Genomic DNA, 23,724 nt, shown 5'->3' with positions numbered 1-23,724 from the left:
GGAGTCGGAGCCGTTGGGATTACGGGTTTCTTGGGTCAAAACTAAGATCCAGGCTTTCGGTGACATCTTGGATGCTGCTGTCCTGTCTGTGTCTGTTTGTGGTGAGGATGTTGAGGTCGTGGAGAGATTCACTTACCTTGGCAGTGATATTCATGTGTCTGCTGGCTGCGAGTCAGAGGTCAATAGACGTCTGGGTCGGGCCTGGGGAGTCACTGGATCATGGGGTGTGGCGCTGCCGGTACCTGTGCGGGAGGACGAAAGTCCGAGTCTTCAGGTCCTTGGTACTTCCAGTCTTGCTCTATGGGTGCGAGACTTGGACTCTGACCAAGGATCTGAGATGGAGACTTAATTCCTTTGGTACCAGGTCTCTTCGGAGAATCCTTGGCTATCGCTGGTCGGATTTTGTGTCCAACGAGCGGTTGCTGAGAGAGACTCGGATGAGATTTGTTACCTGCATAGTCCGTGAGCGTCAGTTGCGGCTGTATGGACATGTGGTTCGTTTTCCTGACGCTGATCCTGCTCACCAGATTCTCTCAGCGAGGGAGTCTCATGAGTGGAGGAGGCCAGTGGGCCGACCACGTGCCTCATGGTTGCAGCAGGTTGACAATCGTCTCAAGGAGATGAGGATGGGCCTGGCATCTGCCTGGGGGATGGCCAGACGGAGGCCCCTGGAGTACCGGCGGAAAGTGGACGCAGCGACGCGCTGTTCTGGCACCATACCTGACCTGACCTGGGTGATGATGAGATAACTGTTGAACTGGGCGATGATGAGATAAACTATTGAACTCGGTGATGATGAGATAAACTATTGAACTGGGTGATGAGCTTGTCTGTTGAACTGGGTGATGAAGAGATAAACTATTGAACTGGGCGACGATGACACATACTATTGAACTGGGCGACGATGACACATACTATTGAACTGGGCGATGATGAGATAAACTATTGAACTGGGTGATGATGAGATAAACTATTGAACTGGGTGATGATGAGATAAATTATTGAACTGGGTGATGATGAGATAAATTATTGAACTGGGTGATGATGAGATAAACTATTGAACTGGGTGATGATGACATAAACTATTGAACTGGGTGATGATGACATAAACTATTGAACTGGGTGATGATGACATAAACTATTGAACTGGGTGATGATGAGATAAACTGTTGAACTGGGCGATGATGACATAAACTATTGAACTGGGCGATGATGAGATAAACTATTGAACTGGTTGATGATGAGATAAACTCTTGAACTGGGCGATGATGAGATAAACTATTGAACTGGGTGATGATGAGATAAACTATTGAACTGGGCGACGATGACACATACTATTGAACTGGGCGACGATGACACATACTATTGAACTGGGCGATGATGAGATAAACTATTGAACTGGGTGATGATGAGATAAACTATTGAACTGGGTGATGATGAGATAAACTATTGAACTGGGTGATGATGAGATAAATTATTGAACTGGGTGATGATGAGATAAACTATTGAACTGGGTGATGATGACATAAACTATTGAACTGGGTGATGATGACATAAACTATTGAACTGGGTGATGATGAGATAAACTGTTGAACTGGGCGATGATGACATAAACTGTTGAACTGGGCGATGATGAGATAAACTGTTGAACTGGGGGATGATGAGATAAACTATTGAACTGGGCGATGATGAGATAAACTATTGAACTGGTTCATGATGAGATAAACTGTTGAACTGGGCGATGATGAGATAAACTATTGAACTGGGCGATGATGAGATAAACTATTGAACTGGGCGATGATGAGATAAACTATTGAACTGGGCGATGATGAGATAAACTATTGAACTGGTTCATGATGAGATAAACTGTTGAACTGGGCGATGATGAGATAAACTATTGAACTGGTTGATGATGAGATAAACTCTTGAACTGGGCGATGATGAGATAAACTATTGAACTGGGCGATGATGAGATAAACGATTGAAATGGGCAAGGATGAGATATACTATCAGACTGGGCGATGATGAGATAAACTATTGAACTGTGCGGTGATGAGATAAACTATTAAACTGGGCGATGATGAGATAAACGATTGAACTGGGTAATAATGAGATAAACTATTGAACTGGGTGATGATGAGATAAACTATTGAATTGGGCGATGATGAGATAAACTATTGAACTGGGTGATGATGAGATAAACTATTGAACTGTGTGATGATTGGATAAAATCCAACACATGGAACATGTCTTTCAATCCTGATAAATCTCTATGTCTCTCTGAAAAGACCGTCCGAATCCCCCCTCCCACCACCCCCTCTCCACCATGTATTTTCTCACCAATCCTCTTGAAGAAGTCCTTTCATTCAAAGTTTTGGGTCTTACTTTCTGCCAGGATCTTTCAAAAGAGGATCCTCTCCCTCTCCCTGTCGTGGAATTTCGTTATTTTTAAAACGTTTTCACCAACTCGGTTTTAAATCCTGTTACTTAAATGAAAGCCACAATTAATTTCACTGTCCACAATCAAAGTGCTGTTGAACATAAAATCTTTATTTTAACGTCGTACCACGGAGTCCAAACCACTGATATAATAAACATCCGCAATGGTTTACATTTTTATGACATTTATATACTTTCGTTGGGAGTGGAGGGGGCTGGGAGAACAAGCAAATGAGAGAACATGGTGACTTTTGGCTGGCCTTGGTGAGAATCAAACAAAATAACTAAGAGCAGACAACTGAAAAAGCAGTACAGGATAACAAGTGGGTTATAGGTTTAAGACAGAATGTGATTATTTATTTTGAGAGAAATAGAAATGAAGTAAAAGGCAGTGAGTGCATGGGTGAAACCACTGAGTACAGTACCAAATAAAAGGCAACTTGTTTTAAAAGGAATATTCCCCATCAACTCCTCCCTGTGTTGCCTCTAAGGCAACACAGCTAAAGGTTTTGTCACTTTGAAGATCCATTCTCTGCGCACGAGTGTGTCCATTTTCCCGGGCAGTCACCCCCCAGCACACATCGCAGAGCTCAGTCCCTTGCAGCCTTTCCTGTCCCTCAGGCCAGGTGGCTTCAGGTGGTTTACAGCTTTTGGGCCAGCATGAGGCTCCAGTTGGCCCGTAGACCGATACAGCAGAGGGCTACCACTATGGGCTGCACGGCTGATTTTAACGCACCTGTGCGGTTTTTCGGGAACAGAGAAGATGAGTACAGTGGAAGGACAATCCCGTAAACATTGATCACGCTTATTGCATTGACTCATGGATCTTCAACTTCAAGTCCCTCCTCATTAGAGTCGTAGGACTCGACATCAAAATCAGAATAGGAAGGTGGCAGTTGGACCACCATTACTTTTGTCGCAGCATTCCTTTTAAAACAAGAAACAATCAATGTCGGCAATGTGGTTGTGGCGCATTTAACAAGCACAACAATAATGATAATCGATAATAATCCCACAGAGATCCAGTGTAACAAGGTAGTTCCCCATCCCACGAAAATCCCTTCAAACCAGGAATAAAGCCCATCTTTCATAAAATAATTGTGAAACTTTGCTCCTTCTTGCTTAATCTTGTCAGCTATGTTTGTGATTTGCTCTGAGTTATCAGGGATATAGGTACAACACTCAGAGTTGATTACGGCACACATCCCGCCCTGAGCCGCGAGGATGAGATCAAGGGCAACCCGGTTTTGCAATGCGACCGCACGTAGGGCGGCCACCTCCGAGTTGATACCAACCATGCCCAGGGCCGTTTTCTTTGCCAGTGACTCGAGCGAAGCGGCTAACTCTGCGAGTCCCAAAGACGTTTGTCCGACCCCGTAGTGAGGAATGAGAATCATGAAGAATAATTCAGTTGATGTGAAACTCCGTTTACCCCGTTTCAAATGCTCAAAAGGTGACATATTTAGCAGACACATGCGTGGCACAATGAATGACAAGTAACATGATCCGGTCCAGTTAGCTGAAAGCCATGGACAGGCACGGTTCCCACACACAAAATAGGTATTATTTAAAGCCACTTGTGGCCCCCTCGTGTGATTTTTATAGACATAATTACTACATTCAGAATTTCCTAATATTCTTTCTCCCCATGCTTCTTGCACCAAGCATTGATCCGGCTTTCCCGTCGCCTGTTCGACCATAAAATGTGGAGGCATCTTTCTCGAATTAAAACTTGGCCAAAACCAGTTATTGAAGTTCTGTTGTCGCAAGCAATTTCCATTTCTATCAGGAACGATGTGGTCATCTGTGTTATTATCCTTTTCATCCCATTCCTTCCAGTACCCACACCACTCACTCAGATCAAAGGGTATTGCCTTCAGAGGTATTCCAGTAACTGCTGAGTGAGGTATTTTAGTGCAGACCCAGCAATTAGTTTTATTAAAAGCCTTAGCGTGATTACGAGAAAGAGCCAGATAAGTATTTATCCCATGTAATGAACCCTTATCTACTCCCACTCTGCCCGTTAAGCTTCTCCGGTCTCTGGGTGCTATGTGGTTAGTTTGGTGGGCAGTGTGACAGGCACTTGGTTGGGGAACATGCAAATAACGTTTATCACAAATAGTACTTATCGGCCTCACAGACCATGTCCACATTGTTCAACCTGCAGCCAGTAGCACAAGTAACCCTGCAATAAAAAGAATCATCAAAGTGATCAGGAGGCAGCATTCTCCTCGGGCTCCTTCTGGCCGCGTGCCAGCTTGCAGTGTGTGGCGTGAATCCATGTTGCTTTCCCTTTGCACTTCACAGCTGTATGACTAGTAAGTAATATCAGAAATGGCCCACCCCACAGTGGTTGAAGAGAGTTCTTTCTTTTGTAAATCTTCACATAAACCAGGTCTCCTGGTTTGAAGTTGTGGTGAGCAGACGTGGCAGGCTCAGGCAAGGCTTGCTTCACCTGCGCATAAAAAGTCCTCACATGATTCAGAGAGACACGGAACGCTAGTGGCGTGTCGTCCATTTGCTGCACGTTCATGTCTTTTACAGTTAATGGAGGTGAGTGCGGTAATCTCATCGGTCTTCCCATGAGAATCTCATGCGGAGATAAGCCAGTTTTCCGATTTGTGGTCGATCTCATAGTCGTGAGGGCAATGGGCAGAGCATCTGGCCATTTCAATCCAGTCTGTTCACAAATCCTGGCCAGTTTATTCTTCAGAAATCCATTCTGTCTTTAAAATGCCCCCGCTGATTTGGGATTAGCAGGACAGTTGAGGTGTTGCTTGATTTGCAAAACCCGACACATCTCTTTCACCACCTCGGCTGTAAAATGAGTTCCCTGATCGCTGGAGATCCTACAGGGTATCCCAAACCTACAGACAAAATCCTTCATCAACAGTTTAACCACAGTAATGGCATCTGCTCTCCCACAAGGGTAAGCCTCAACCTACTTGGTGAACAATCTACGATGACCAAAATAAACTCAAGGCCACAGCACTTTGGTCACTGAATAAAATCAAATCTGGATATGAACGAATGGCCAAAATGGAACTGGATGGCCGCCTGGGGCCATCTGTACCCCCTTGGTGGATCGTGCTCTTGGCAAACATGACAGGTCCTTCAATTGGACTGAAACCCAGGGCCAACCATTGCTTCCCAATAGAAGCACACATCCCCCCTTTGCTGGTATTCCCGCCCCATGTGCCAACCGTGCGAGCCAGGGTGGCAGAGCCTTTGGTGCCACCACTCGCCCACCAGGTGATCTCCATAGTTTGGATTCATTATCGAATTCACATCCAGTCATTATCCACAAATCCCTTTCCCTTGTACTAATAGCTGCTTGTAAGGTGTTCTCGTCGTCAAGGGTTGGCGTTTCGGCTGGTGTTAATAGACATTGTAATACCAACAGAGCATCAGTGGCGGGAGTGGCTTTGGCAGCTACATCTGCCCTCACATTCTCCCGTGAGACATCGTCAGATCCTCCCGTGTGGGCATCACATTTAACCACTGCAAAACCATTCTTCACCCGCACACCTGATGATGTTATAAACCCACTTTTGCACCAGAGGGCTCCAAATTCGTGTACAGCGCCAAAGGCATAGACGGAATCGGTGTAAATTGTCACTATTTGGCCTTCGGCAAGGCAGCATGTACGAGTGAGGGCGAACAGCTCTGCTTGCTGCACGGAGCAGTTTGCAGCCAATCTTCCCTTTTCGATTACCTCGTGATCAGAGCAAACGGCATAACCTGTTAATGGCAGTCCATCTGGTGTGCGCGACGACGAACTGTCGACATACAAAATTAACTCAGAATTTTGGATTGGAATGTCTCTCAAACCAGGACGCGGTCGACACGTATGTACGATCACCTCCTCACAATCGTGAGGATCTCCATCCAGTTCTACCGGCAGCAAACTAGCAGGATTCAATGTCGGGCACCTTTTAATCGTAATGTTTGGTGGAGCTGTGAGTGAGAGTTCGTATGTTGTTGCCCGCGAAGCCGACAAGTGTTGTGTTTTTGTTTTTAACAGCACAGCGGTGACTGCGTGCGGCACCATGAGAATCAAAGTGTGTCCCGTGACGAGTGGTTCTGTCGCCTGCACCGCGAGCGAAGCGGCTGCCACTGCCCTTAAACAGGATGGGAATCCTTGCGCCACTGGATCCAATTTAGGGCTGTAATAGGCGACGGTCCGTAACTTATTTCCGTGCTTCTGAGTCAGCACCGATTGTGCAAAGCCCCGACTCTCATTTGCGTACAAATGGAAAGGTTTTTCATAGTTCGGTATACCCAAAGCAGGAGCAGAGGATAAAATTTGCCTCAACGTTACAAAAGCCTCGTCTGCTTCTTGCGTCCATGTCAGCGGATTGGGCGCGCTTGCCAAACCAATTTCCAGCATGGGACGCACTAAGGCCGCATAGTCAGGTATCCATTGCCTACAATAGCCTGTCGTCCCGAGAAAATACCTCATCTGTTTTGCGGTAGTTGGCTTGGGCAGTTTCAATATTGCAGATATACGCCCCGGGGAGATACGCCTGGTATCTCCCTTCAAAATATGTCCCAAATATTTTACCTCCTCGTGGCAAAACTGCAATTTGGCTCTCAATGCTTTGTGCCCCTTCCTTGCTGAAGCTCCCAACTGCGTCAAAGTATCTTGTTCATGCACTTTCTTTGACGCTGAACAGATGAGTCGGTCGTCAACATATTGGATCAAGGTGGATCCGCTGGAAAAAACTACGTCATCTCGGTCGTCTTTCAATGCTCAGGAAAACAAAGTAGGACTCTCGTTCTATCCTTGTGGAAGTACAGTCCAAGTATATTGTCTTCCTTTATACGTGAACGCAAAAAGGAATTGTGCCTCAGGGGCTATTGGAATACTAAAAAAAAGCTGAACAAAGATCCACAGCAGTATTGTGGGTAGTATTACTTGCTAGAATGGTAGTTGGATTTGCGACGAGTGTGTAGACCGGGATCACGATCTCATTCACTGCCCTCAGGTCCTGTACAAACCTCCACGTCGACTTTCCGGGTTTTCGCACGGGTAACATCGGCGTATTACATTGCCTGAGTGTGGGGACAATTGTTCCTTGCTTGAATAGCGCTTCCACTACGGGAGCTATCCCTTCTTCCGCTTCTGGACGCAATGGGTATTGGGGTTTGCAAGGCAGCTTCTTTGATGTATCTATATTGATCTTAACTGGGTGCATGCCTCTAATTCACCCATCATTCACATGTTTGCCCACAGACAAGTTGGCACCTGCTCCAGCAGTTCAGGTAATTTTCCTGACCCACTTGTTTCTGAGAGATCAACCATCTCGAACACAGCCTTTGTTGTCCCCCCACAGTTGTCCCCCCACACTCTGACCAACAATATCCATCCGTCCCTATCTTCCATAGCCCTTTTACTTGGCTGTACCCAACCAAGGTCGCTTCCGATGCTTTCTTTAAATCGGTTACCATGTACCGTATGTCCGTTGTTTGGTAACCTCTCGCAATCGCTAAGGAAACATGTGGTGTTACACTGGACGGGTGATTCCACAGCTTTAATTGCTCCTGTGTCAGATGCACCTCCAGGCCAATACCTTGCTTCCCAATCCACATTGTCCCCAATGTTATGTCAAAACTCGGGTGTGATTTCAAAATTGTTTCCCTCGCATGGACGTTATCCTCTCCCTTAACGTCGCAATCTGCAATGCAATGTAATCGAGTCTGTACCCTGTCTATGTCAATGTGATGCTCACTTACCCAGTCGCACACCTGTGGGACGCTCCTCTTCAGATTGGACACGCACACCTGCAAATGGTTAGATGCTTCACAATCCGTCACAGTCCACCGGGATACACGATTCTTTGTATTTTCCTGCAATAAATTCAGCATTGTTATATGTGATTCATGAGGTATATCCAAATACACTCCCCCGAGGGCACATGTTATTATACAATTCAGCTTACATAATAGATACCTTCCCAACAGATTAATTGGCGTGTCAATAGCCATCAAAAATGTATGTTGCGCCGACAAAGGTCCAATCTCCACCCGTAGTTGTTCAGATAGTGGGATCGCCATAGCAATGCCTGAGACTCCTAAAACCTTTACTTGTTGTCGCGATGAAGGTGCATTTGGAAAGTCACTTTTCTTGATTGCAGATTTTGTTGCCCCTGTGTCCACCAGGAAATGAATCTCTCAGCCTTCAATTGTCAAAGTCAGTCTCGGCTCTTCACGTGGTTTTGAAGTCAGCAACGGTAATTCAGATGAGGTCTTTCCCGTAGTTGTCTGTCATAAAACGAACGGGTTATGCAGGGGTTTCCTTCATTTTTTTGTAGTAGGAGGCTACCATTAAAAAGTAGCAGGTTACCATCACCGCGAGCGAAGCGAGCGCAGCTGTAAGGCCAGGGCCCGCCTCGGGCCCTGGAGGTTGGAGGATCCGAGATGGCTGGAGATGCATTCTAGCATGATTTCTGACATGAAATAGTTCTCATATTATCATGTAATGTTAGGGTTAGGGTTAGGGTTAGGGTTAGGGTAATGTATGTAATGTAGGTAATTAGGGTAACCATAATGTAATGTTAGGGTTAGGGTCGAATCAAACCTGCACAATGGTTGCAAGCTGGCAGTTCTTGTTTTCAGAAGCTCATTATGGTTCTCTTTGAAGTTTATTTTTAGGTCACAATGTTAAATGTACACGTTTGTATCTCCGCCACGAAAGGTGGGCAGTGGTTGTGCTTTCACCCCTGTCTATTTGTTTATCTGTTTTTCTGTGAACAGGATATCTCAAAAAGTTATTGATTGATTTGGACAAACTTAAGTGGACGGGATGGGTGTCTGACAAGGATGAAGTTATGAGATTTTAGTGAAGATTTGGATCCGAGAATTTTTTTAAGTGATTCTTCACCATTGAGTGATGGGGGAAAGAAACGAAATATAGCACGATATCTCAAAAAGTTATGGATGGATTATGACAAAACTATGTGGATGAGTTGGTTATGGGTGACAAGAACAAGACTATTAGATTTTCATAAAGGTCCAGATCCGACCTTTCAGTGGGATACAAAACGTAAACTGTTCAGCCTGGTGAAGATATGCGCTCCACAAAGTTCCGTTCTAGATATTTAATGAAATGATGAACATTGCAGCCTTTGTTCAGACTTTCAGGATAGGCTACTGTTATTAACAATGCGAACATGGTTTCTTCGACTTTGTGATAATCCTCCTACTCTGTCACCCAGAGCATTGGTGCCACCGCCGAAGCAGATTTGAGTTCCCATCAGTAGTTTGGGCAGGAATTTGAAATCTAGTCTCACTGCCACCAAATGCTCGCCAACACTCCATTAGCGAAGAACACAGGGAGGATCTTTAACCTCCATCGAGTGATGTCGGTCGACGGGACAACCAGTTTAACGTCCATCAGAGGAACGGCACTTGCATTGATGATTCACCCAGTCTGTGAACACCGGGATGACAGTTTATCGCTGGGTCGGGATTCTAACCCAGGCCAGGAAGCTTCGAGGCGAGTGTGCGAACCTAAAAGCCATGCTGTCAGCCTAGGTCATATCTTCATACACTGGAAAACAAACTGTGATTCCATGTTGTATTTATACATTTAAAAGGTATCTCGTTTGGTATCATGCATTTCTTCTGGTTAAATGTTGAGCTTTGCCTGCATGCAGAGCTTTTAATACGCAGCGTGGGAAGCGGCCGCCGGATAGGGGAGACAGCGGAATGTGTGGCCATACAAACATATGGACACACACCACACCACACTTCACATTATATAACAGATACTGTACTTTATCTTTACTTTATCTCAAACTGACAAGTATTACTTTGTTTCTTGCAGTTTTCGATGTGGCCGGACGCAATTAAAGAACATGGGAAAGAAAGAGCAGCCGTTGCTTGAGGGACCAAAAAATGAGGCAGTGGACATGCAGAATGTGAACGAACAGGAGGATGAAAGAATGAAGTTGTGACAGAGAGAGAAAGAGAAACTACAGGAAAGGGGTGAAAAATTGCACCGAAAAGAAGAACTAAAAGAAAGAGAGCTGAGAGTTCAGCTCGGAGAGCAAGCGATTCAGGAAAAAGTTACGCAACAAACATATGAGGAAAAGGAATGGACAAAAGAGAAAGAAATCGTAGAACAGCAGAGGAAAAACAAGGAAGAGGAATTGAGGAAAAAAGATGAGGAGCAAATTAAAAAAACAACATTAAGAGCAAAAGAAAATATACCATCAGAGATGGGGAATCGCCCGCCAGTGAAAAATAAATCAAATCAGATAAGCGGTCTTCCATTTATTACAAAAAACCTTTTTTTCAATATATTGGCCCGTCGGCCATCTTGTTTTCAAGATGGCCGACCCAGTCGGCCATCGTGGATCCGGCCACGTGCAAAATCAATAGGGTTCTTCCTTTTCAGGTGGTACAAGTGTGACCCAAATTTCAAATCGATATGCCGAACAGTTTATGAGTTATCACACTCACAGCTATAAATGTTGACGCCCAGCCAGCCGACGGACGGACGGACGGATGGACAGCTGGACGGACGACCCAGGTGACAACAATATCCCCCTTCCGCCATGCGGTGGGGGATAAAAAAAAAGCTTCAGAGTGGAGGCGAATAGAGGAGGAAGATCAGAGAGAACTCACGGAATTTGTACGACGGAGGGAATCCGTGTATCAAGAACATACACGGAGATGTCTTGAGATCGAACAAAAAGAGAAAGAGGTGCGAAAGAGTGAGCACGTGGTCAATGAATTGGAGAACAGGATTGCTCAACATGAGGGAACGGAGCGTGGAAAACGGGCACAGTTTGAAAAAAGGAACAGGTCAAAAGAACGGTAAATAAAACATCGAGAGCTTGAGACGTGCCGTCAAGAGGAAGATATTAGAGAACGAGAAAAGGAGGTTGAGAAATTGCAGAGTGATGTACCTGCGAGAAGAGGAGGAGCAGAGGCAGCAACTGCGATTATTAGAGGGGAAAAAAATAAAAGAGGAAGACTTGTTCCGTCGAGAAAAAGAGGCACATCAGCTGGAGCAGGAGATTAATAAGAGGTAAAACGATGTGCGCACACGCGAACTCAAGGTGTGGGAAAGTGAGGTCAGGAAGGAAAAACCACAAGAGCAGGAAAGCAGAGATGAAGAGGAGAACAGCAAAAGCAGAAACTACTCGAACAAGAAAAGAATCGACAAGTTGAACAGGAAAACGAGACGGTAACGAATCAAGAACTCAAGAAACACTTTCAGAAATCCGACGAGACCAAAGAGGCAGAACATGAGCAAAAAATTGCTGATTGTAAATTGCATCGACAGGAAAAATGGGATGAGACTTCCAATGAGTGGACTGAGACGTGGAATGACAAGCAATAGCTGACACAGAATGTTGTTCAAGGGTTCCAGCAGAAACAGAGGCCTCACTCTGATCGAAAGCTGAAACAGCAGCAGAAGCAGCATGGTGTTGAAGGGCCACACCACATTCAGGACCTTCAACAGGTAAGCATCCATCAGTACTTTGGAGATGTTGGGGAAACATTGTGGGGAGAAATACAGCAAACTCCAAAATGAAGACCTTAAGTTGAAATAAATTTTGGCATTTCGTCTTTCATTGAAATTGCTATAAATACTTCCTTTGATAAAGAAGAACATCATAAATTATGGACATAATTGTGATTATATTTTTGGTGGAAAAGTTAACTTATTGCTACAGTCATCCCCACGCAGGACAGATTACAAGAATTTTAACTCCCTTTGATTGGATGAGATCAACTAATTCACCTTTTCACTGGTTACCTATTCTCTCAGTGCATTTCCTTCTCTGCCATATCCTGAACAAGTTATCAAACTGATGAACATATCAATGTGTTTAATCTTTCTTATTTTTACTGTTTTTCCAAAGACCCCTCAGAAGAGACGCCCGTTCCCTTCTCCACCTCCCGGTTCCCTACAAGAAACCATCTTTCCGGTTGGAACGTAAGTTACCAATAATCTTTCCTTCCATTAAAAATTATTCCAAACTTTGTGTAAATTACATGCTCTTCACGTCCAACGTGTCCCATTTCATCTGTGCTTCAGAAGTGTTGAAAACATATTAGTATTTTCCTTCACTCGAAGTCAGACAAGCACTAAACAATTTTTCCAATTGGTGGAAGTCTGGTGTGAACGTTAATGTATCCATAAAGAAGTCATTGTGGACACCTGGATGTTCAATAAAATTAATTGTTTGAAAAATCAAATTTTTACAATCCCACTTTCAATCAGCGATGGGTGACTCGAGCTCTCTTCCACGAAGCAGTCCATCTTTGTTCTCTTCTCTGTCAAAAGAAGAGGTTTTGTTCATTTAATTTGAACAGTAAGTGTGGATTTGTGGGCTTTTTATCAAGCACAGGAATAATGGACCAAATTGTCACAATTCTCTTGAAAGGTGACAGTGGGAGTTGGTGATGAAGAAAATCAAGATGTGAAAGTGGAGGGAAAAGTGAAATAAAACGTGGACTGAAATATACAAAACGAGGGAGAAGGAGAAGCACAGAGAGATAGAGAGATTCCTGGATATTCATTCCAGGACCGTGTTGGAAGGAAGGATAATGATGGAGATTATGATGACAACACTCTTGAGTGGTTTTGACTTCGTTTTGTTGATGTGTGTGCAGAGGAAGAAGTCATAGTAATGCCTGCTGGAGAGGAGGATGCCATGTTTGGGAGTGACTCACTCATCACTCGGCCATATAAGCTCTCCAGGAATGAAAAATGATACGCCAGGCTCATGCAGATGGCTGATTCAAGCTATTTCAAATGAGCAGTTTCCAGAAATAAGGTACCATAAACACTCAATTGACTTATTTCATCACCTGGATCCTTTTTGTGTCCATGTTGTTAATCTGTCACTTCCTTGTTGAAAACATCTTGACAAGAACTCACTCATTCCAAGTGTGGAGAATTTAATGATTCAAATGAATACATTAAGCAGGTGAGGTCCCTCCCTGATTCATGTAATCAACGCCAATCATGAAGGGAATGCAGATAGTAACCCTTGTTGTTCACTGCTTGACATGCGTGACTTCATCACTGTACATCATGTGTGACTTTCTTCCTGTACATCATGTGTGAATTCATGACTGTCCATCATGTATGACTGTTACTGTCCATCATGTGTGAATTCATGACTGTACATCACGAGTTCATTCATTACTGTACATCATGTGCGACTTCATTACAGTACAACATGTGCGACTTCATTACAGTACAACATGTGCGACTTCTTTACTGTACATCATGCACGTCTTCATGGTGGTGCCACTTTTTTTTTTCTCCCTCAATTTCGGTGGTGCCATCTGGATTGAGTTCAAATATTCTTCTGAATCACCTCCAGCTTTAACTGTGACCATAGTCCCTTCCACCTCATCAACTCAAGGACTTGGTCAATCAGAAATCCGTTTCATTTTTTCGAACATACTTCACTCTACCAGCTCACGAAACCCACTTTCAGATCCAATGAGAAGAACTTCATAGTTCTTGTTCTTGCGAGAAGAACTTCCAATGAGAAGAATGAGAAGTGAAAATTGTCTCAATCCGACAAGCGGTTGCGGAGAAACACTCGAAAGTTGTGTGCAGATAAACAAACAAACAAACCCAATTGGAATCCCCTCTCCTTCGGCGAGGGTAACCAGCAGGATCGCCGAGAATGTGGCTGCTGTTGGTTCTCCGTGGGGAATCTCCGGAGGTAGGAAGGCAAATTAAATTTAAGGTCGAATTAAAAGAACAAATAATGACCAAAACAGGAGTATTCGGGTGAGCAAAGCAACTTTGAAAAATTTCCATTAAATTTTCTTTTCTGTGAACAATGCATTACCCCTTGAATATGATCGAAAAGTCAATGTGATTTCGAAGTTTGATTGAAATATGGAGTTTACGGGGAGGGGGTTGCCCTCCTCATACTTTCTTCTCAGAAACTACACACACAATTCCGATGAAATCTAATCACAACCTTCATCACCTGTGATGTACAAAAGTTTATTCATACTGCGAGAGATCGGGACCGAGCGAGGTGAATTAATCACCATGGGCAGAGCACGCACACAAATAACCACGAGCCAGATACAGCTGGTTGCCAGAGGAGGTGTATAGAACAGTGCACCAGAAGAGGAAGGACCAGAAGTCTTAAGTCATGGGGACAATAAACTGATCAAAAGCACAGAATTATATGAGTGAATCATACGTGAGTTATTGTCACACTTAATTATTGGTAATCACAAAGATCCATTAACAATTCAGTGGTTGATATCCCCCTTCTTCCAAAAAGTAGCATGATGACAATAACGAAAAAAAAGGACAGCAATCTGCCAATGCACAATGTATACTACGTCATCGTGAGGTGGTGGCTTGACCAGATGGCCAGAACTTGTGCACTGACCAGTGGGAATATTATTGTTTGGAGAGTCAGCCATGAGGTCTGGTTGTGGAAGACCATGGCTGCAGGACGTTTCTGGATTGGTGAATCGTGCACATTTTGGTGACGCTGGTGGAGCTGTCTGGGCACTTCGATGGATGTCCTCGGGCGATGGCTTCAGATGACGGCGGTTCCGGTGTGGCATGGTTCCCGACTCAGTGGTTATGTTGCATGAGCGGGGTTCCGGGCACACACCAGTCACGGTTGTTGGTAACCATTGTCCAGTGTCACTGTCCTGGAGAAGGACAGGCTGACCCAGGTTGAGGTTGCAAAATTGCGGTCCGGCATGTTGGTCAAAGTATGTCTTTTGCTGATATTGGTGTTGCTGAAGTCGAAACACGATGTTTTCCTTCCCTGCAGCAGAGTTTGGGATGCACATCAGGATGTTTGTCTTGTGAGTGCGTTGTTTTTGTAGTTCAGAAAGTGACGGAAGGGAGTGGTCGATTGGTATGGGGCGCAGGATCAGAGGAGCTAGATTGCGTCCACGCCGGCATGCTTGGCTTTGACATGAATGTTCTTACTGTCTGTACTTGACGTTCGATGAAACCTTTTGAGGATGTGAAGTGGGGACGAGAGGTAATGTTGTCAAATCCCCATTTCGCGGTAATGCCTGCAAACGTTTTGGATGCAAACTGCGGCCCTTTATTTGTTACAATACGATCAGGTATGCCAGCAGACTGCATGGCTATTCAGACTACGGCTGATCCTCTTGATTCCAGGGAATTTTGTGTAGTAGTCACATATCAGCAGGTATTCTGCATGGTCGAAGAAGAACAGATCAACTGCGACATTTTGCCATGATCTGGTTGGTATCTCGTGTTGTAACGGTGGTTCAGGTTGTTGGGATTTCTGGTATTGCTGGCAGATACTGCAGCACTGTGTCATGGATTCTATATATTTATTGACGTCATTCCAGAAGACTTGGATCTTAGCACTGACCTTCGTTCTATCAGCTCCCTGGTGACCTTCATGGAAGCAAGATAAGATTTCACGCTGCATCATTTGCGGTATGACGATGCATAATGAATTTCATAATGAAACCATAATGAAAAATCATTTCATAATGAAAAAAATCATTTCATAATGATCACATTATAATCACATAATCACAAAAAAAAATCATTTCATAATGAAAAATCAAAAGATTTCATAATGAAACCATCTTTGATGGCCAGTTCGTCTCTATTGGCAGAGTATTGGCGTTGCTAGTGAGGTACGGACGTGCGTTGATCTGGCCATCCGTTGATGATGCATTTCAGTCGCTGCAATTCCTCATCCTTGTGTGTAAACTGGCGTTGTTCCGCAAGCTTATTGGCTTTAAACTGGACAAGACTGATGGATAGATCAACGTCCGTGGTGTTAATATGGTTGGCGAGACAGTGCATCGGCCAGCAGCATGTCCTTCCCAGAAACGTACACAATGGTCGAGTCACAAGGTAAAATGCGGAGAAGTCGGCGTTGAAGTCGCTGAGGTGCTGCTGGGAGGTTCTTGAGGTGAATCATCTCCATTAGTTTATGGTCGGGTTCCACAGTGAAGTGACACCCACAGACGTACGTGTGGAACTTCTCACCCCCATAGACTATTGCAAGTAGCTCGCATCCGATGTTGGCATATCTGGTGCGTCACTGAGAGTTCTCGAAGGGAATTCTATGGGTCTGCCATTCTGGCATAGAGCGGCACCAAGTCCGTGCATCGATGCGTCCACCTGTACGACAATCCAGCTGTGTGGATCAAAGTCGCTGAGCGTCACTTGGTGACAGCAGTTTTTTGAGTCTTGATGTGAGTGAGTCGTTTTTTGCCATGTAAGTCGTGATGCCGGGGAACTGTTGTAGTTCTGTGCCATTGATGGGTGCCTTCAATATGCTGATTGCCTCGACTCTCCCAGGATCTGGGGGAGGTCCATTTGAAACCAGGATCAGGCCAAAAAATTTCACACTTGGCCTCTTAATTTCACATTTGTCCATGTTGACGACGAGAACATGTTCATGAGGTGGTGGAGGCAGTGGTCATGAGGTGGTGGAGGTTGTCGTGTCCCTCGTTGGTTTGGCCATGGACGATAATGTCCTCAGCAATGTCTTTTGCACCTTGGCAGTGCTCCATTATCTCATCCACTTTATGTTGGAATTCGTCCTGACTCATGTTGAGACTGAATGGGAGCCTGAGGAAGCAATAACGGCCGAATGGACTGTTGAAGAACGTGAGCATACTTGACTCATTATCCAGCTCAATCAACCAGTATCCATGCAGTGCATCCAACTTGGAGAATACTGAAAAATTGTGGAAATTTGGTGTGATTTCCTCCAGCGTTAGTATATGATAGTGGGACCTTTTAATGGCCTTGTTGAAGCCCTTCGGGTCAAGAGATCAGGAGCTGACCATTGGGCTTTCTTGTGCAGACGAGGCGAGAAACCCAGTCAGAAGGTTCCGTCACTTTTGTGATGACACGAAGGTTTTCCATCTCGTTGATGTGAACTTCACTTTGTCCCAGATGTGTACGGGACAGCGGCGAGGTGTATGTGGAGTTGGAGGTATCGAATTGTCTGTACTGGCATGTATCTTCCTTTTGATAAGACCAATTCCTTTGGATCGGTCAGGGTATAGCTGACAACGATCACCTTTGGATGTGACTGGGAGGTACTGTGATTTCTCATCATTCTTCACAGTGCAGTTGAACACTCCAAGCCGTTTGGCAGACAATATTGGTAGGCCTCATATGGCTGAGCCATCAGACTCTGACATTGAACTCAGCATCAGCTGTTCTTATTCCCTGCTATGAGCAGGGTACAGCTCCAAAGTGAGGTATGTTAGATCCCCCATATGCATGGAGGCTCGTCTTGTTGGGAATTGTTGCACCATTCTGGGGAAAACTGAGAGTCGAGCTTGCATGGGAACAATCTTTTGAATATTCTAAGTGGTAAAACATTTCCCTGGGCACCTGGAGTGTTGGGACAGTTGCCCAGTTGAATGGCTATAAATGCAAAGACTTCATTTCGCTCTTTGCTTGGGGTGTGGCCAACGAAAGCAGCCAGCACAATATTGAATGTCATTCTCAAACACTTCTTCCATAGGTAGGGAGGCTGGTGCATGTGCAAGTTGCCCAGTGACAGAATGCATCTGCCGGTCTGGTATGCTGGATCACCATGGTGGGCTTTGCATCGCTGTCAAGTTCTGCTGGGTGTGCGTTGTCGCTGGAAGGATTTGCAAATGGCTTCCGAGTGTCCCCGCTTGGCACATGCATCACATGTGGTTCCCAAAACTGGGCACTTGGTTCTGGGGCCCTGGGAGTGATCCCCACAACATCATCAGCAATGATCCTTTTGACTGTTGGACCGCTGGACAGCGAAAACTGCAATGTCATGAGCAAATTGATCCTACTGTGTCTGAGTGGCTTCTTCAGTAAAAGCCAGGTCCTCCTCAGCGTCCAATGTGAGGGTCTCATCCTTGCCGAACAGTATTTCTTGGCCTTTTTTGTTGCTGGTGCGGTTTAACAGATGTTCAATGAGACGGTCTTCCAGCTCTTTCGTGGTGTCGATTCTGCATTTTTGAGCCTGTCGTCTCAATCTAGTCATGAATTCATTGATGGATTCAGCAGGCTCTTGTTTCGACTTCTGTCGGTGGAAATGGTCAAGTCGGAAATTGATCCTCAGCTGAAGATGTGATGTGAACTTCTCCCATATTATCTTTTTGAGATCATCTTCAGATTGGTCCCATGAATTGTACATGTGGAGGCCGTGCTGTCCTACTCACAGGAGAATGCTCCTCTGGGCTCATCCCAACGAGGGGTCCCCCAAGTACGAGCTCAGCATACTGCTTGAAAACACCAAATACAGAGGGCAGGTCTGAGGCCTGCCAGTCCATTCGAGGTGGTCCAATGCCGGACCTGTCAGCCATGCTGACCGTGGGGGAAAGTCCATATGTCTGCCTTCTCCCACAACAGGCCCAAAGCATGCAGGGGGTGGGAGAACGTCGACGTAAATATGCTGTTATTGTCTTACCCCATCGAGGGGGTTTAAAAGTCAACACCGCTGCCACCATGTGATAGATAGTGAGGTGAGTGAGGTGAACAGTGCACCGGAAGAGGAAGAACCATTCGTCATGGGCACAACAAACTGATCAAAAGCACAGAATTATAGGAATGAATCATATGTGAGTTAGTGTCAGACTTAATTTTTGATAATTGCAAAGATCCATTGACAAATCAGTGGTTGACATGCACTATTTAAAAAATATCGGGGCCGATTGGGGGTTCCGGGCTGGAGGGGGGGTTGCCCCCGAAAATATGTACATATGAAAATATGTATTTGTTCTCTTCTCTGAAACCACACACACATTTTGATGAAACTTGCAAAAACCTTCATCACCCGTGATGTTTCAAAGTTTGATGATGGCATTATAAAGTGCGGGGTCGAATGGTTTCCAAGGGGAGGTGAACCCCAAAATAGGTATTTGCTGTCTTCTCAGAAACGACACACACCTCTTGATGACACTTGACCACAACCTTCATCACCTGTGATGTACCAACGTTTGTTCACTGCATCAAAAAAATCCATAGGTCTCCTCCATTAAATATTTTGTGGGTCCACCACGTCTACCAGTGGTGCCCTGGTTTTCTTATCCAGCCGCTACCAGGTGAGCACCCAGGAGTATTGCCCCTATTTTTATAGTCCCTGCCGCTCCGACAAGCTTGGAGTCGGGAACATTAAATGAGCTCCATCCAACCGACCGATCAATCATCTGTCCACATTCTTTTGTGTTTCGGATATTTCAAAAACGGTTGAACATTTAGTGTTCATATTGCAGATATCGATTCCTCAAGACATTATCTCAACCTGATGAGATCACAGCAGTGATTGGCTGAATTATATTGCCACGGCAACCATCTTGGTAACTTGGCAATTGTGTTGTGATATGCAAAAGCCGTTCAAGATTTAGCTTTCGGATTACACAGATCTGTTCCTCATCCCACCCAAAAGGTAGAGGACTTCGATCTCGTGTTTCAATCAATTGCTTGTTATGTTTAAAAGAACATAAATTACATGGTCATATTAATGAAGAACACACTATAATTAATTTGGTCTTCATTTTGTGTAAATGCCTTCCTCACACTTTTTACTTCTCTTCGTCTTCCATGCATGATTTGACAAACGAACAAAATTGCACCAATTTAGTCCTGGTACAGTGGAAACCCTCATGTGGACCAACCGGGTAAGAGGACCGCCTCTCATCTGGGCCACTTTTTCTCCTTAGTCCCTTCAGAAATTCCTATCTATTTAGTACATTGACTGATCGGCTAAGGGGACCACCCTAGGTTCGGGCCACGGACCACCATATTACCAGTCCCTTGAAGCAGATTTGAACTCTCAAGCAGACCAGTGCCAATTAGGTGCGGACGTTGTTCCCTTGAGTAATCCGAGCATACACAAAGCTCTTTGGCTGGGCAAGCACGACTAATTGCAAACAAACCGTTCCAAAAAGACATTCTCCAGATGATCACAAGATCGTGAAATGAAATCGGAAACAATTACTCTTTGCCCAATGAAATCGTGGGATTTTGGATCAGAATTTCAGTCACAAATAGGAAACCCGCCTCTGCTGCCTCAGCTCCTTAAGTTCCGTGCTCCATGCTCAGATTGTCACAGATTTCCATTCGCTTCTTTCCATGACTGCTATGGCTCAAAAAACTCCCAACAAAGAGTTGACGCTGGATGAGAAGGTCAAGATCATACAGAGTGACAAAATCAAGTCTCAGAGTAACCTTGCAGTTGAGTACGGTGTCAGCAAGTCACAGGTTCAACGCATCTCGAAGAGAAAAGCCGAAATCATGACAGCATACGAAGAAAATGCTCCAATCAGAAAGAAATGCTTCAAAGTTCAAGAAAATCAGAAGATCGACGAAATGACGTGGTCGTGGTTCAGTCGCGTTCAAGCATTGAATTGTGCTGTCAGCGGTCCGATGATAAAAGAGCACGCCATGGAGTTCGCACGGTTGCTTGAAGTTCCCGAGGTAGATTTCACAGCATCCAACAGTTGGCTTTCCCGATTCAAAGCATGCCACAACATTAACTCTGCCAAAATTCCTGGGGAATCGGCCTCTGTTCCTCAAGAAGCAGTCGACAACTGGACCAAGCGCGTAACGACGATAATCGCACGATATGACCCCAAAGACATCTTCAATATCGACGAGAGTGGGATGTTTTTCCACTCGATGCCAGACAGAACGCTCTGTGTTAAAGGGATGGAGTGTAAAGGCCGGAAGCAATCGAAGGAACGTTTGACTACTGCTTTCCTCGTCAACATGGTCGGTGAATTCCAGAAAACGCTTATCATCGGGAAATCTGCCACGCCTCGTTGTTTCCGCAATCTCGACAAGCATAGTCTCCCGGTCATCTGGAGATTGAACAAGAAGGCCTGGATGACGTCAGATCTCTTCAAGGAGTGGATGCAACTGTTCAAAAAGAAAATGCAACAGCAGCAAAGAAATGTCATCGTCTTCCTGGACAATGTAACGTGCAACCCCGACCTCAAGCTCTCGAATGTGGAGTTTGTTATTTCCCCCGAAAACGACTTCGCGTCTCCAACCTCTCGACCAAGGGATCATTCGCGCGATTAAAGCAACGTACAGAAAACAACTCGTACGGAGTGTCCTCGTTAAAAACGACCGTTGTCAGCGAGGCGACACTGACGCCGTGAACGATTTAAAAAAGTGCGTCACTGTCTACGATGCCTGCACGTGGATCGCACAGGCCACAGCACAAGTCAGAGAATCCACCGTGAAGTCTTGTTTCATTCGGTGTGGTTTCGGCGACGGCGCGGTTGAGGGCAACGACGAAGACGATATCCCATTCGCCGATCTGCTCAAAAGAATGCAAGAAAATTACGGTTTGATGACTACATTAACTGCGACGCAGATGTTCCCACAAAATGCGAGAACAATGAAATTAATCAAATCCATGACGACGTGGTGGCTGAGTTTATCACTGACAACGGTGACGCTGATAATGACGACATTGACAACGACGACGACGACGTGCAGGAGCCAACGATTACCATGGGAGAAGTAATGGACTGTATGGCGAAAACAAGGCAGTATCTTCTGTCCAAGAATCTCGGACATTTACTGGACACCATCGACAAACTACAGAATGGTATCGCTGAATCTGCCGCGTCATCCATGAGGTAGCGCACCCTGGACTCTTTTTTTTTTTCAACGTTGCACAATAATAATCAAAATTACTGTTTCCGTGAATAATCTAAAAGACTTTCTGTGAATAATCAACATTACTGTTTCTGTCTGTTTCTGTGAATAAAGTACAGTACATGAATGTGAAATATGATGTGAAAACCTGTACAAACAGTTGTTCCACTTAAGTTATTCAATTTAGGAATTAAATGTATGAAGGAAGTTGTACATCTTTACCTGAAGACCTACCCAAATGGTGAAACCGGCTAAGAGGACCACCTCTCAAGCAGACCACTTTTGGCTAAGTCCCTTAGTTTGGTCCAAATGAGGGTTTCCACTGTATTTTGTATTTCTTTAGTTACGACTGGCCATGATGTACGAGTTTGCTCAATCCTGCTGCATTAACAATATCTTGAAATATTTTGGTTCTGTCGTTTCCACTAGTTTCTGCAACCGTACTCTTTTGTTGTTTAATATCTAATGCGATACACATACATCTTCTTTGTTTTTGAAAACAACAACGTGAGGAAAAAAGCTTTCATCAATGTGGAACGCACATTAACTTACTTAGTAACACAATTTATTAATGCAGAAACATATTTTGATAAATTAGTGATTTAAATTTCTTAACTACGTTTCACGTCTTTGGGTGGAATTTTCTCTCCCGATAATTCACACCGAGGCGTCCAAATCTCATGATAACTCCATCCAAGACGACCTAATCTTGCAATAACTCTCTCCAAGACAGCGAAATCTTGCACTAACTCGATCCAAGACGGCCAAATCTTGCGATAACCATCTCCAACACAGCCAAATCTTGCGATAACTCTCTCCAAGACGGCCAAATATTGCGATAACTCAATCCAAGACAGCCAAATCTGGCAAAAGCTCTCTCCAAGATGGCCAAGTCTTGCAACAACTCGATCCAAGATGGCCAAATCTTGCAATAACTCCATACAAGACAGCCTAATCTCATGGTAACTCTCACCAAGACAACCAAATCTTGCAATAACTCTCTCCAATACAGCCAAATCTTGCGATTTATAACTCTCTCCAAGACAGTAAATCTTGCGATAACTCTATCCAAAACAGCCAAGTCTTACAAGAACTCGATCCAAGACAGCCAAATCTTGCAATAACTCTGTCCAACACAATCAAATCTTGCAACAACTATCGGCAATACAGCCACATCTTGCAATAACTCTATCCAAGCCAGCCAAATCTTGCAATCACTCCATCCAAGCCGGCCAAATATTATGATACCTCGATCCCAGACAGCCAAATCTTGCAATAAATCCATCCAAGCTGCCCATATATTGTGATACCTCGATCCAAGACGGCCAAATCTTGCAATAACTCGATCCAAGACGGGCAAATCTTGCAATAACTCCATCCAATACGGCCAAATCTTGCAATAACTCCATCCAAGACGGCGAAATCTCGCGATAACTCTCTTTTATCGTGATTCTTCACCAATCAGCGATGGGGCCAAAAAACGATAGGTCGCACGTTGTCTCAAAAAGTTGTGGATGGATAATGACAAAACTATGTGGATGAGTTGGTTATAGGCGACAAGAACAAGACGATTCGATTTTCGTAAAGGTCCAGATCCAGATCCGACCTTTCAGTGGGATACAGAATGTAAACTGTTCAGTCTGGTGAAGGTATGCTCCACA

General features: G+C 44.7%; 1 protein-coding gene and 1 long non-coding RNA gene across 2 annotated transcripts in view; both read right to left on the bottom strand.

Annotated features, from left to right (window-relative positions):
• Window positions 1–2,529: 2,529 nt before the first annotated feature.
• LOC147021323 (uncharacterized) lies at window positions 2,530–8,289 on the bottom strand. The gene is made up of 2 exons (XR_015060751.1): window positions 8,176–8,289; window positions 2,530–5,306 (listed from the first exon to the last, which is right to left on the bottom strand). It is a non-coding gene; the product is annotated as an uncharacterized LOC147021323 (long non-coding RNA).
• Window positions 2,530–23,724, bottom strand: part of LOC147021322 (uncharacterized) — a 39,446-nt gene continuing 18,251 nt past the window's right edge. The window contains exon 2 of the mRNA XM_085891159.1: window positions 2,530–8,223. Coding sequence (XP_085747285.1) covers window positions 5,450–6,901 — 1,452 coding nt within the window. The 5' untranslated portion in view covers window positions 6,902–8,223 and the 3' untranslated portion in view covers window positions 2,530–5,449. The remainder of the gene's footprint in view (window positions 8,224–23,724) is intronic.

The sequence above is a fragment of the Eptatretus burgeri genome, chromosome 8 (assembly GCF_056783735.1).
Source record: "Eptatretus burgeri isolate ZD-2024b chromosome 8, Ebu_testis_v1, whole genome shotgun sequence".
NCBI lineage: Eukaryota > Metazoa > Chordata > Myxini > Myxiniformes > Myxinidae > Eptatretus > Eptatretus burgeri.
This window is presented reverse-complemented; position numbering and strand designations above follow the sequence as displayed.